Below are 14,841 nucleotides of genomic sequence, written 5' to 3'. Positions count from 1 at the left end.
AGTCATCTCTGAGTCGCTCTCTGTCACACACACACACACACACACACATATCCAGTTCTATGCCTCACCCCTGCTCTCTTTCACACATTCAGCTTGAGACACCGGCGCACAATTGTGCAAGTGAAACAAGTGTTTTAACTTTTTTAGGCACTCTCACATGTGGCTTCTTGAACTCCTCAGGTCTTCAATCCAATCAAACACCAGCTGTCTTCACTGATTAAATTCTCAAAGCTGGTTTTTCACTGTGGTGAATGTGGGATTCCTGTCACACAATTGATTATCTGTTATATACTCTGCTTGCGGAAATGTTTTTTATGTACTGAAATGGCTTCACAAATGCATTAACTGTGTCCGATTTTTGAAAAAGTCGCAGATAGCTTTAATCACATGTATACTTGTAGCAAAATAAGATGCAACTTGCTCTCATCTGTGCCTCATCACTGTGAAAGACCTGTTTTGAACAGCTGCAGCTTTGACAACTTCTTTACTGAAAAGTGTTAAATAGAACGAAGGTGTGAAGCTGAGCTTTATTCAGTTTGTGACAAACATTTCATGTGTCAAAAATTGTTGCGTGAAAAAACAGACTGGAGGAGGTTTCAGAGTATCAATGTATTGTTGTATGACCTTTCACTATCACGGCCAGCTTCAGTCTTCAAAAACAGTGAACACTGAAGACTTTCCACAGCACAAAGACTGATTGAATGGTAAATCCACTGTAGAAGGAACTCTCTGCATTTGTTAAACCTCCTATATGTAGCATTAGTCTGAGTTTCCTCAAAAGGGTGGCTGGGCGCACCCCTTAGAGATAGGGTGGATCTCAGTCACTAGGGAGTAGCTGGGAGTAGAGCTGCTGCTACTCCATATTGAGAAGGGCCAACTGAGGTGGCTTGGGCCCCATCTTCCTAGATGCCTCCCTGGGGAGGTGTTCCAGGAATGTCCCGGTGGAAGGAGGCCCTGGAGAAGACCAAGGAAGTGCTGGAGAGACTATGCCTCTTGGCTGACCTGGGAACACCTCGGGATCCCCCCAGAAGAGCTTCAGGAGGTGTCTGGGGTTAAATCTGGCCATCCTTTCTGACTGCTGTCTTTGTGACCCGGCCTCAGGTAAGTGGTAAAGATAGTTGGTTTGAGCTTGACCATATCTTCAGAAAAAAAATTATCGACCTGGTGAAAGGTTGTGTAGTGTCTAGCACACGTGATGTGTATATGTAGTGGAAGTGTGCATTTCGGTTATCAGTGTTTGTTTTTTTTGCTAGTGTTAGGAATCAAAGTTAACTCTTTAAATTCTAGCCATACTCAAGGGATATCAACAAATCAATGGGAATCTTCAATATGAATCATTCCTCATTAGATTGTCAATATTTATTTTGTCAGTGTGAATTCTACAGACACCTCATTACAGTCTGGATGGTTAAAAACTTAGATGACCTTCAGTTATTTGTTGTGTTGGCTAATTGTACTGAGGCATTTCAAAGACTTTGGTTCATAGTGGCCGACATACAGTCCTCAAGTTAATTACTGTTATTAGAATGTAAGACTCCACACACAAAAAGCAAAACAAAACTGCTTTCATGATAACAAATGCAATTCCAAGAGCTTTATTTGAGTGTTTTATTTGATGTTTTCTTTTAAATAATGAAGAGCCCAAATTGAAGAAGAAAAAAAATGCTTTCATTTCTGTATATTACAACTGGTTAATCCAATAAAAACACAGAGCTGATATTCACTTTAGTTTTATTTAGCTAACCCGATGTTTTGTTTCATTAACCAACATGTTTCTTTCACAAAACCAGTGACAGAAATGTGTGAATGGCTTTTATGCAAAGACAGTCCCAGTTTCTAAAGCCAGAGTCATTAGAGATAAAAAGTGGAAATGAGGGATGAATTTAAAAATGTCTAGGACTGCAGCGTCATTGTGAATCAGAGGAAGAATCTTTAACATCTGTACTTTCCGTTGCCTCACTGACTTCACTCAGCTCTTTGCTCTCTCCGCCGCTGTCTCTCTCGCTTTCCCTCTCCTGATCACCTGACCCTGATGGGCTCTGGCCAGACAACGCCTCCTGACCAGACACACGCACCCCGGGCTTTCTCAGCTGTAGGACAAAGATGAAAAAAAATATGATTCACTATCAAAGGCTGTGCATTTGAATTATCTACATAACAAGCAGCATTAAATGTGAAACGATGTCACTGTAGTGTCAACATATGTATCTACTGTTTAGAATTGTTGAGAGTGAAATCACCTCATCAGCCATGTGAGCCAAGTCTCTCTTCATGGCATAGGCATCCTCACCATCAGCATAATACTTAGGCTCTACCTCACTAATCCTGAAACACATGAGTTAAGGTCAGAACAAATATTCGGTCAAGGCAGCAGTTGCCATTTCAGTCATAAAATTTGCTTTGTCAAGAGAAATTTTGGTTTTTATTAACCTGAAAGAACTGTTACAGATTATAGTACATCGAGGCTGTCAAGAAGCTTTTGTGTAATCCTCCAAACACAAACAAACCAACCAACCAACAAACAAACAGCAGTAAAAATACAACATCCTTACTTAAGGTAACAAACATTTTTTAAAAAACCTAATTTAAAAATGGATTGTTTTACAATAGATGCTGTGAGACAATTTGACAGGCAAGCACTGAGAGATGGAACATAACTCATGAGCACTTCTTGGGAATATTGCAACAATCCAGCTTCAAAATGATCCTATATGAAAATATACACATCATGCATGCTATGGATCAAAATGTGCTGGAACTCACAGGATGAAATATATATTGGGTTAGTCTATAAATAATACAAAATATTACTGGCCTTGATTTATGGGGCAAACGTGCATTTACTATTACCAAATTGTGAGATTTCATTTTCTCTGCTAATTCCTGTTACTGACATTTACCAATTATACTATGATATTTATACTGTACATCCCAATATATGAATCAAACCATTTCACTTATTCAATACATTCCATAAGTTCTTTGTTTCTGGATATCTTAGCTGTAACTATGCTAACTGTATGACAATACAACAAGAATGTATGAATTTCGAAAAATAAAAATGCTTGATTATTCAAACTTACTGGAATTTGAGTGTGTTTGAGTAAAGGTGCAGGGCTGCTCGGTTACTGCAGAGGGGAAAAAAAAATTCTTAAAGCAGAATCACTTACGTATATAACATGAAAAAATATTTGGAAACAACAAACAAAACCACATTTACTTCGAACTATATTTAAAAAAACAACCTAAACCCACAGATTTACAACATTGCACAGTACCTCTTGCGTACATGAAGTGAGACATATTTGGCATTGAAGTTTTCTATCATGGCACGACTGGCCTGGTCCATCAGCTTCTGAGCCAGACCAAGCCGTCTGTGAGATCGTTTCACTGCCTGTATGAAACAGATGAGAGTTCTGTTAGATCAGGAGACCCACAGTTACACCAGTAATATTAGAGAGTGGTATGTCCTATTGATACTCACCAGCGATGTGATGTGTCCATGGGGTACATCATCTGGGTCCTCCTCCCTATGAAAGGTTAATAAGTTTGTTTGTTGTTGTTGTTTTCTTTTCATATAACTATTACATTTACAGCTGTATTTAATACCGTTGAAGACATATCAAGATGTAACCACAAGAGAATAAAGTTACTTACATCTTTGCTAGTACATATCCTACAATTTTGCCATTTTCGTCCTCTGCAATATATGACAGCTGAAAATATCAAAACGCACGTCAAATAAACAGGTGGATATAAACATGATTTCGGTGCTTTCATTACAGACTCGTTTACCTGAGGCCAGGATAATCCGTGGTAAAAATAGTATTTCATCTGATAGTTCTCAGGAAGACACAGCAAGTTGCAGTGCTGCATATTCATGAGATCCTCCGGCTGAATAAAAAAAACCCGCACGTCAGAGAAGTTTTTGTGGCAATATTTGGCAAGCTACAGAGTATGCTACAATGACTAGCATTGCTACATGTTAGTTTCTTTGGAAACAGCATGGCTTCGAAAGGTTTTCACCACACTTACCCTTGCGTTTCGTATGTTCATTTTGCTCACTTGTGTGTTAGCCGAGTCACATAAAGAGAAACAACGTATGGCACAATTAACAGGTCAATCAATGCATAATAATTACACTATAAACGTTAAAGAGCTTATCTAGCCAGTTAGCTAAAACGACTAGCTAAGCAAGGAAGGGAGGAGAGGAGAGGATGGAGCGTGCGATGACGACATTCATTTCCGGCCACATGGTTTGCTCCGACTTCACAATAAAAGTTGCCACCCATGTTTGTGGTACAAAATCTTTTAACAAGTTACTTTTATTTTTAAATATACGTCACGCAGGATTTCTATGGTAGGTGGAGCTCCCACAGCGTCAAGCTTGACAGTTCAAATAACGCCTAGGCATTGCCTGCCAAGTTGTGTCAAGTTCCGGTCACGGCTGAGGCAAATAGCAACTGGACTTCCGGTGGAAAACGTCTGTTTTCACTGTCCGTGTAGTTTCAACGAAGCTAATTGTAGTTCTGTAATCACATTTACCATTTCTGCCAAAGCATCTGAAGAATTCATATGCAGAATTACGTCATTAATGAATAGTTAGAATTTTATATTAGACTTAGGCAATTGATTTGCTGTGGCGACCCCTGAGGGGGAAAAGCCGAAAGGAAAAGAAGAAGAGTATTTTATATTAGACTTATTTAAAAATGTGGAATATAAAATATGTAGTTGTTACAACTCTGAAACACAAACATTACGTCTTTTAACAAGATCTAATATAATATGTAAAGTGGTCGGTAGAGCGGGTCGTCCCATGATTTCAAGATCGGCGGTTCGATTCCCGCTCCCGCCCAAAAAAATAGCCGGAGGTGAGCTGACAGTGGGAGGTGTCAGCTCACCTCTGGAGCACTGCCGAGGTGCCCTTGAGCAAGGTTCCATCCCCTTTACAAATTGCTCATTTAAGGCGCACCAAGATAGAGCTGCCTGCCACTCTACCTCCCTTGCATGCCTACAGGCCCCGTCGTATGTGTGTGTGTGTGTGTGTGTGTGTGTGTGTGTGTGTGTGTGCTACAGGGGCCTGTACACACTAATATATATGTGCTGGCGTTTGAATCATTAGCTAGAGTGTGCATTCTTAATTTCCCTTCGGGGATCAAAACAGTATATTAAAAGTCATATGCCGTTATAGTCCTTTTCTTTCCCAGCATGCAAGCGCTGCCCCCCCCCCCCCAACATATTTAAACAGCAAGGTATGTATTTGTTAAATGCAATGCTTTTGCACCAGGGTATTTAACATGAAATCCAAAGTTATTAGTTATTATAACCCTAACCTGACCTTTCAGTTAGCACTCAATTGCCAGTTAAACTTCGAAAATAATTCTCACTTTTGTATTTTTATAAAACTTGCATTTATATAAAACTTTTCGATCATTTTTGTCAATAAGGGAAAAAAAGCTTTATCGGATACAGTACTATGAGACTGGGTGCATGGGTGGGGCATGTATCATAATCGTTGTTTGGTTAAAGGAACAGTCCAACTAATAATGACACCAATGTTTCGCCAAAAATTGGAGGACGCATAGTTTTTTTCTTTTAAAATTATCACCACCTGCTCTCTCTTGTCTTCTTTCTTTTTTTTTTCTTAAAAAAAAGGAGCCTCGTAATAACAGTCATAATCATGATTGGCCAATACCACAGGTGAATGGAGTCCATATCCTATCAGAAGCGCTACCTGGGAACAGCGCAGGTGTCGGGGGGCGGGACCCGATGGGAAATGTGTTTTTAGAATTACACTGCGCAGTCGGCTCTGTTTTGGCACCTTATAGACGAAATACTTCAAACTTATATTCTTATCCTAATTTCTCTCATGACAAATTAGAACCAAGGTGCGTTGTGGGCTGATGGCGAGAGTAGAGGTTCAACCCACTGCCACTGCTCAGAGATAAATGACCGTATGTGTGATTTTGTGAAGAACGGAAGAGCGCCGCGGTGTCTGACGCGCTTCTAGAGATGGAGACCAACTCGAGGCTGGAGTCAACTTTGTGGGTCGGGAATAAAAGGTACCGGGCGGTCTTGACCGGCTGGCATTTCAACTGGACTGAGCTAGATTTGAAGGACCGCGATAAGAGAGCAAGTAGGTGTCTCTAAACTGTTTGACCGCCAGAAAACAGCTCTATATGGCCTCTATAGTAAGGTTTTTAACAGTATGGATCTGCTTGCTGAATTTAAAATATATAATAGCACAAGCTCAGGTGTATGTATGTGTGGGTGTGTATGTGTATATAAACAACAAACCAAAATGCATCTGATGCGAGGGAGCGCAAGCCTATATGTTCAGAGAACGTGAAAAACAAGTCAAACAGCACTAACGCGATGAACAGACTCATGTAAAATTAGGTTACACATTATGTACTACCAAACTAACATAAAAAGATGACTGATGTACAAATTTGGTCATCACTGTAAAAATTATTTAAAATCACTCAAAATAAGAAATAGATTAATTGCAATAAATTGTAAACGTATTGAAATGTGTTGAATCTATATATTAATATTGACCCAAAGAAGATAAAGCTATGTTTTCCCAATCTTTACACGAGGTTCTTTTCACAGTTGGACATTTAAAGACATCCTTTAAGTCAATAATTGTTATTTATGTTAATTACCAATAGGTTAAAACAAACATTGATTATGGCTTTGCTGCTTTAGGCGTGTTAGAGTCTGCCTTTTTTCTCAGTTTGATTTGTCATAGTAGGAAAAGCACCAGATGTTATTAATAATATGAACATGGGGTTACTTTCCCTGCAATGTCCCCAGTGAGCCAGTATTAACCCCAGCACAAACAAACTGAGGAGAGGATACAGGAATGAGTATGGGGCTCCGTCACGTTTTGTTCATAGAGTATAGTTAGAAAAATATTCACTACTTTCTGAACATATCACACCGGTTCTGATGAGTTGTCCTTTGCTCTTTAAGCTCTTTGACATTAAATTTTTTAAATTCCCATGGCTATGAGTTTGAGTTTGGCTCAAACTGTATCTTAGTTTTAGTTTCTTGAGTAAATTTCAAATACTATTCTTTATTTTTCTGACAAAACCTCCTGCACACACCAGCCCTGTGGTGTAGTGGTTTTTCCAATATAGGAACTAGAGTCATTTGGTACATATTGTCTTTGCTTCCCTGCTTATAAATTGAGTTTAGGTTTATTCTGTGAATGGGATCGGTCTCAGTTAAGGATTAAAAGAACATAACTCAAAAACTGTTCAGTATTTTTTCCATGGGAAAAGCTTCTTTTGAAACGTTGGGATTTTTTTAGCATTTGATTTGTTTGGTAGGTTACAGTTAAAAAATTAGCGTATTCTGAGATGTAGAAATATCAATTTCAATAACAATAAAAATGCAAATGATTTTTTTTTTCTAAGTGGCTCAACTGGACCTGTCATGGGAAAAGTATTTGACAGGTGTTGCAGTACCAAATACCAATGAACCTAAAAATGTTTGAGAGAGCTCTGGCAGTTGAACAGTACAACCAATAGTCTTGTTATTAGTATGTTTGTACGTCAGTGGCTACAAAAAAGCTATCCAATGTGAGGACAGTGGTTGTATTATTCTGTTCATAATATAACAAAGAAACATATCCACTTTAGTTTGCTCTTTTTACATCCTGCAAAGCGGCAATGTATTGTAATTGTCAGTATTTCTGTGTTCGTCTGTCTGTCCATCCGTCCATCCGTCCATCTGTCTACCAAATATCTTCAAAACCGTTGCCAGATAGAAAGATGAAAGAAAAAGCACATGAGATGATGACCTTGACCTTGAGAAAACTAGGTCAAGGTCAAATTTCAACTTTTGCACTCATCGCGGATTTTTGGAAGGCAATCATGTGATGCCGTACGGAAATTTTATTGGCGTTCTGTGAGTATCGAACTTCCGTGAGACACAAAAGTGCTTTAAACAGTCGATAAGAGTGTGGGAAAAGGTAATCTAGATAGAAGGTGGTTTAATATCAGTATGGGGAGGGTTCATAAATGTTTAAATTACTGTAAATAATAACATAAATAGTTCATCGCTCTATCGCGGAATTCGTTAATCTCGTGTGGTTCCTGGAATGCATTAATTGCGAGGAACAACGACAAACTCTATACCTTTTTAGGTACACGTCTCTTAAACCTGATGACATATAATCACAAAACAAAAAACAACATTTTCAGGAAGCCAGAGACTCAAAAATGTGTAGGTCAGGGTAAAATGTTGATTTCAGGGGTGTCGTGGGATGTTGCAGTCTCTGACTGCCTTGGTGTATTTGTGTTTGTGGTTCAAGACTCAGTGCCTGTATCAGAGGTGGTTGGAGTGGAGGAGGGCCGGATGGAGATATTACCCCAAAAATCATTTGAAGACACGGACAAAGACTTCACAGGTGGGTTTCTAGGGAGAGGCAGATGTGAGATGAGATACCAAATAATTTACTGTACTCATGTTGCAAAAGATGTGGGTTTAACAGCTTACAGTTTGTCTTCTTTGTCTATCATCTAGTATTTTATGTGAAGCGCAGCAGCAGTGGGGGCCCTTATGGTTTATTTTGGACGCTAGGCCAGACCCAGTTCAGCTGCCCCAGTCAGGTTCTTAGAAACCAGTGGACGGAACACCTACGATCTGCTGTGAAAAACCACAGTAAGGATGGATCATAAGACAAAGCTTATATTATGTCTCCTATATCTCTAAATATATCATACTTAACATATTGTAATAATATTAATCATCTTCATTCAAATCGTCCTGTAAAACTCCGTCCAGGTCCCTTGCGCCCACACAGGCTGTTGGTGTTCATCAACCCATTTGGAGGGAAAAAGAAAGGAAGAGAGATCTACCATTCTCTAGTTGCTCCTCTCTTTGAGCTGGCTGGCATCAGCTCACATGTAATAGGTAAGTGACCATGAAACTGTTTCACTACCTTTATATGTTTTGAGATTGATGTTTGAGAAATGCAGGTATACTAGTGTACTGTATATGTAATCATAGCCATTAATGTTTAGTGACCCAGAGGGCAAATCAGGCCAGAGATGACCTCCTGAAGAAAGACCTGTCAAGTTTTGATGGGTAAGCGTCACTAGCATGTGCAGTGACAACACTGGCAGCCAATCAGAAACGGCGGTTAAACTCGCCAGGAGGTGCTCTCCTGATAGAGACTCTGTTTTTTGCTTGACAGTGTGGTGTGTGTCGGAGGGGATGGCACATTCAGCGAAATACTTCACGGTTTGATTGGACGGACGCAACAGGAAGCAGGCCTGAATGAGAACGATCCTGCGGTCATTTTACAGCCTTGTCGACTTCACATTGGTATCATCCCAGCTGGTAACAACACCTCTGTTCACGAAGAGATGGTGTTTGATGTAGAAGAATAACGTCACAGATCATGGTGTGTCTTTAATAGGCTCTACAGACTGTGTTTGCTACACCACAGTGGGAGTGATCGACCCTGTTACTTCAGCTTTGCACATTATCATCGGTGAGGATTCTTTGAACCACAGTGTGTTTTTGACAGTAACATCCGTAAATACTTGAATGATTTTGCGTAACTGGGAGTTTTATTTTTTGGACTGTATAGCTCTACTTATCCACCCAATACCTTGCAGGAGACTCTCAGCCTTTGGACGTGTGTTCGGTCCATCAATCCTCCACCCTGTTGCACTATTCAGTGTCCCTGATGGGCTATGGCTTCTACGGGGATGTCCTTGCGGAGAGTGAAAAACACCGCTGGATGGGACCTTTACGATATGATTATTCAGGTATGGAGGGAGATGGTGTTACAGGGTCTTTATTTTAATTTAGCTTGTAGTAAGAAATTTATCCTGAAAACATTCTATGACACAGAACCACACCTCTGAATGTACTTTTTATAGACGTGTTGTGTTGTGCATTCACTTTTTGCTCTCCCTTGTCTAGGCACGATGGTGTACCTGAGTAACAGAAGCTATGCAGGCATAGTTCAGTATCTACCAGCAGACCCTGTGCTCTCCAGCCCAAGAGACAGAACACGCTGCCTTTCAGGGTAAAGCACCAACTACTCGCAAGACACAACTAACTGTCTCATTCAGGGACAATACTGATTATTAACGCACTAACATCAGTGGTAAAGCAGATTACTAGCAAGTCTGATCCATCAAGTTAGTAACTGGTCTGTCTGACGTTTACTGCGTGCAATTAATAGTAGGAGTAGGTCCTCAACCTACGAACACAATTGGTTCCAAGAGGCCGTTCGTCAGTTGAATTGTTCGTAAGTGGTTTTTCATTAAATTTAATCTATAATCGCAATTTGAGGTCTTTTAAATGCCATTACTACTCTAAATACAAAAGTACTATTTCCTTAGTCTTACCTGAAACAATTGCAGGACATAAAAACAACACTCACTTGAAATAAAATACTGTAGCACCTTAATACAACTTTTAGATCTCTGCCTCTGCTGAATTAATTTTATCTGCGGGGGTGCAGAGGTTAAGCCATGCTTTAAGCCCCTGAGGTTTTCCACCACATTTATGTGAATGACGTGCTGATGTACTTCTTGGTCATCAAATGTCAGACACACGACATTATGCTTGATTTAATGTTTTATTTCCATTAAGTTTTTCAGTTAACTCAATCAATAGTTAACATCAAATAGCTAAACATTCAGAGTTCAGCATATATTCTATATTGCAGGCTTTAACTTTCAACCTGACCTAAATTGTCTACAGTCTCTGTTCGTGAACGTCCCCATGCACATACTGTAAAGACCTGGTGCGTTTGTTCCCTGCTCAGAAGTTAGCAGAGATGTGGATGAAAGAAACGCTGCGCAGGACGTGCCAACCGGAAAGCCAAAAATGCCACATGAGGCCTGACATCAGAGCAAACTCTGTTCAGTCTTATATTTGCTGAGTTATTTTGACATGACATGTAAAGTCTTAATCTATGGGGTGTTAAGATTTCACTGCTTGGCAGGGGTTGCGACGGAAAGGAGAGCTGAAGTAGTCGGATATGGCGGCATGCAGTTGTTTGTAAGTCAGATGTTCGTACCTTTAGGACCACCTGTATACATTAAATGTGTTTGAATAAGAGAAAAAAAGTTGCATCAGTACCTCAGATAGGGATTTACATAAAATGTTTTAAATGTAAAACCTAACCTGGGAACATTGTCTGTTGTTTTTTACTACATATTTGTTTAAATGATTGTATTATCTGTACTTCACCTGTTTCACAGAGGTGCAGTAGTTTCTAGGGTCATGTGACTGAGACTCAGACATACGCGGTAAAACAACCCTAGCATAAACAACTCCACCACAGTGATGTAGTGTCTCTCAGTCCCAGGTGTAAAGGGCCAGAAGAGATTCCACCTACCACCACTGGAAGAAGCTCAATATGCAGCTGAAAACAACATCATTTGTGGTTTTCAGCTGCACGTTGGTTAGTAAGAGCCTAATCAAACAAGAACATTTTAAAACTGTAGTGAAACACAATAGATAGAAGTGTTTTTTCCAAATATGAGAGGAAATGGCGCTTTACCCAACTGCTGCAGTCTCAAAAATATCAAATCCCTCAAAGAGAAAAGTTGCTAGTATTATGTCCTTTTGTTGCTGTAAGCATGACACTTGGCTAATAACTTCTGTTATTTACTAATATTTAGTTCTGTATTATTCTGTTTTTCTATGGGATAACAACTCTGGTATGATCCAGAATTTCTTCTGAAAGATAAAATTCATCACTCTACATAACTGTATATTAAAATGTCTAGGCTTCTTATGCAGATGGCTTTTGAGTTGCAGACAGCTTCTCTTCTGCTGCTGAGTCAGCAGTGGTTGACATCTTGGTGACTAGACATGGAGCTCTTACATAAAAAGATGAAGAGCCAAAGAAAAGAGAGAATATTGTCTTTATAGGATTTGATTTGCAAACATGTTCTCATGAGAGATGCTGTTTAAAGGGTTGCATAATTTTGAGACCGGATTTATCATTGAGGCTAGTATTTTGTGTTGAATAAATATAAACATACAATATGTTGCATTGAGTTATTTAAAGTGTGCTCTTTCGGTGTATTGTGCCAATAATCATACTATAAAACATTGTTTTATACTAAAGCCTGTCACATCCTTTGGTGACCAATCTTTACTTCTTTTCCCTGTGGATCAAAGGGAAGGGTAGGGAGAAAATGACCCTGGAAGGAGCATCACCATCATTATTATTTAAGCTGCACTGAAGTGGTTCAAATTTACTGTTTTAGATGCTTTAGCTGTTACCGTCAGCAGCAAGGTCTCTGGTGTTAGGTGCACCTTAAGGAGTGTTGGACCCACATCAAGAGGAACTTGATCTAGATGAAATGTGAGCCTCAGCCTCCTGTTTCAGGATGTTGTCTCAGTCCATGCCTGGGGCAGCTGCCTCTCTTTGTCAGAGAATGGTTCCTGAATCTTAGTGGGTGTCAAGGTTAAGGAGCTTGTTATTCCACAGACTTCCAAACAGGGTGAAAATTCTTTTTGTTGCATGTTTGTATGTTCAGGTGCAGTGTGTGCTCCAGAAGCACAGAACAGGTTTTCCCTCACTCTTCAGATCCAAGGTCCCTGTACAGCTCCAACTACAGCCAGTTCAGGACTGATTTAAAAGGTAAAAGTGTCAACCCATTAAAATTCCATGTTTGGGCTTTAAATTCAATCCATTTTTGAAACTATATCTTTGTGTTTTGCCTTGTGAAGTCATCATTTTGTACCTTCAAACATTACATAGATTTAAGTTTCACCATTACCTTTGACAACTGTATATGCTATTCAGTAAACATTTTAACACACTATTAAGTTGGATATTAGACCATGAAGCTAAAAAACCCAAAACAAAATACATCAGGATTATTTTATTGATATGGGTGATTATAATGGGAAGTGTAGTTTTTCTGTCAATATATATTAAAAACAAAACAAAAAAAACATTCACCTATTCATTCATTAAATGTTATACATATACAGTATCTCATTTAAGTTCTTGTCCAGAATTTCACAGAATCACGTAGCATCTTGCTGCCTCCCCATTTCTCTAAAACCCCAAAACCTCTGAATGACTTATTCTCATTTCCTGTCAAGGCATCAGCTTCAGCCAATAGAATTCTGAATTTGTTCATGTGACTCTACACATAGCCAGCTAGCTTGGAGACTCAGAATTAGAAATACTACCAGTTTGAGCCGAGAAACACATTACTTTTCTATGTGAATTATTAAACAACTGAAGACACAAGTATTAGTTGAAAAATGAAACGGCTTGACTGTTCTTCTCTATTAATCAGCTCAAGATCCCACATATTTAACTTTCTACCCATTTGACCACTCCCAGAGCCCTGACTTGTAACTTCTCCTTCGCAGTTCAACCCTATTGTTTAAAAGCACACCAATGCAAAATAAAGTAAAACCAATCAAGTACATATTCAGGTATTTGAACAACTTAAATATGTTCTAGGATATGGTGATCAAAAACTTACACAACGACAAAACACACAGTGATTAGGTCGTGTAGATTGAGATGTTTGTCATTCTCTCGTCTGTCTAGGTGAATGGGTGACTGTGGACGGCAGGTTCAGGTGTGTGGCTCTCACTTGTATGTCCAGCTCTTGTGAGAGGAGTCCTCTGGGCCTCTCTCCTTCTGCCCACCTGGCAGATGGGACAGGGGACCTCATCCTGGTTTGGGACACCCACCTGCTTGGATTCCTGAAGTACCTCTACAGGCACACCAGCACTCAGGACCAGGTATGGGGGCTTTTCCCCCAGAAAATGAAGCTGAAGTACTAAGTTTAAACACTCTGACTTCACCTCTTTTACTCCCATCTTAGTTTGACCTGCCATTTGTGGAGGTTCACCGAGTGAAGGCCATCCGTTTCTCTCTCCCCTCTGGCAAACAAAGAGAAGAATATGAAGAGATTGGAGGGCTGAATAATGGTTTAGATGAAGAAGAGACAGATGAGGAGACTTTAAGCACGAGTGGATCTAAGCAGCACTTAGCAGAGCCAGGAAGACGGCAAGAAATGACGGGCAAAAAGAATGCAGGCAACAGATTTTTTTGTGGTCTGTGCTGCAGTAAAGCTCCTGCTGTGTCAGTTTGGAACTGTGATGGAGAGATTCTGCCCCTTGTTGAAATCCTCTGCCGGTAAGAGTTATTGCATTTGGGTATTCCCATACTTGGCTGTTTTAGTTTTTGATGTGTGGGTTAGATAAATTTTTCATACTGCTTTGTCACATAGCTTTCATTTTGTTCACTTCTCTCAGGATTCATGGACAGTTGGTGCGTCTTTATGCCAGGGGCATTGAGGACGCAGCAGTCATGCAGGAACTGCAGTGAGAAAAACGGTCAAATTTTACAGGATGTCCTGTAGTTTTCTCTGAATGTTCGATGATGACAAAAACAACAAGGACTCTTTGCAAAGGAATGCTTATCTGTATGTTTGTATTTTTTAATAGAATATCCAAACAGCACAGTATCTCATGGCCAAATACCTGAAATATTTTTTAAATTTGCAATAAAAAAGATATTTATTCTTAAACAAGTGTTTGAATATTTATCACTATGAATGTTGTTTAAAAATAATATGAATTAAGTTATTTGAAGTGCAGGGTTTTTGTATACAAGTGCAGTTACTGGTCTGTCAATTGTATTATCCCTTTAGCACCCAGCAAAAGGGATCCAGGGGATGTCGACAGAATAAAGACAATAATGTTTATGTTAATGCAATAAAGAGACTAACCTGGCTCCTTCTGTGCTTTATTGTTGTCAACATTAGTTCAACAGCACGATTATATGAGCAGCAACATTCTCCTTGTTGTACAGGATTATGA

At 39.5% G+C, this 14,841-nt stretch overlaps 2 protein-coding genes across 2 annotated transcripts; one reads left to right on the top strand and one right to left on the bottom strand.

The window, feature by feature from the left end:
• Window positions 1-1,714: 1,714 nt before the first annotated feature.
• Window positions 1,715-4,218, bottom strand: naa10 (N-alpha-acetyltransferase 10, NatA catalytic subuni). Its single transcript, XM_068335945.1, has 8 exons — window positions 4,036-4,218; window positions 3,796-3,894; window positions 3,658-3,716; window positions 3,485-3,530; window positions 3,279-3,394; window positions 3,084-3,128; window positions 2,241-2,325; window positions 1,715-2,090 (listed from the first exon to the last, which is right to left on the bottom strand). The coding sequence occupies exons 1-8, from the start codon at window positions 4,054-4,056 to the stop codon at window positions 1,908-1,910; spliced, it is 654 nt and encodes a 217-aa protein (XP_068192046.1). The 5' UTR covers window positions 4,057-4,218; the 3' UTR covers window positions 1,715-1,907.
• Window positions 4,219-5,801: 1,583 nt separating this feature from the next.
• On the top strand, window positions 5,802-14,412 carry zgc:158263 (ceramide kinase family protein). The gene is made up of 13 exons (XM_068329271.1): window positions 5,802-6,136; window positions 8,324-8,419; window positions 8,536-8,673; window positions 8,797-8,925; window positions 9,036-9,099; window positions 9,209-9,354; window positions 9,434-9,508; window positions 9,636-9,788; window positions 9,946-10,051; window positions 12,528-12,631; window positions 13,562-13,758; window positions 13,842-14,155; window positions 14,275-14,412. The coding sequence occupies exons 1-13, from the start codon at window positions 6,013-6,015 to the stop codon at window positions 14,345-14,347; spliced, it is 1,719 nt and encodes a 572-aa protein (XP_068185372.1). The 5' UTR covers window positions 5,802-6,012; the 3' UTR covers window positions 14,348-14,412.
• Window positions 14,413-14,841: the final 429 nt, after the last annotated feature.

The sequence above is a fragment of the Antennarius striatus genome, chromosome 2, assembly GCF_040054535.1.
Source record: "Antennarius striatus isolate MH-2024 chromosome 2, ASM4005453v1, whole genome shotgun sequence".
NCBI lineage: Eukaryota > Metazoa > Chordata > Actinopteri > Lophiiformes > Antennariidae > Antennarius > Antennarius striatus.
Note: the sequence above shows the minus strand (reverse complement) of the source record. Positions and strands in the feature narration are given on the sequence as shown.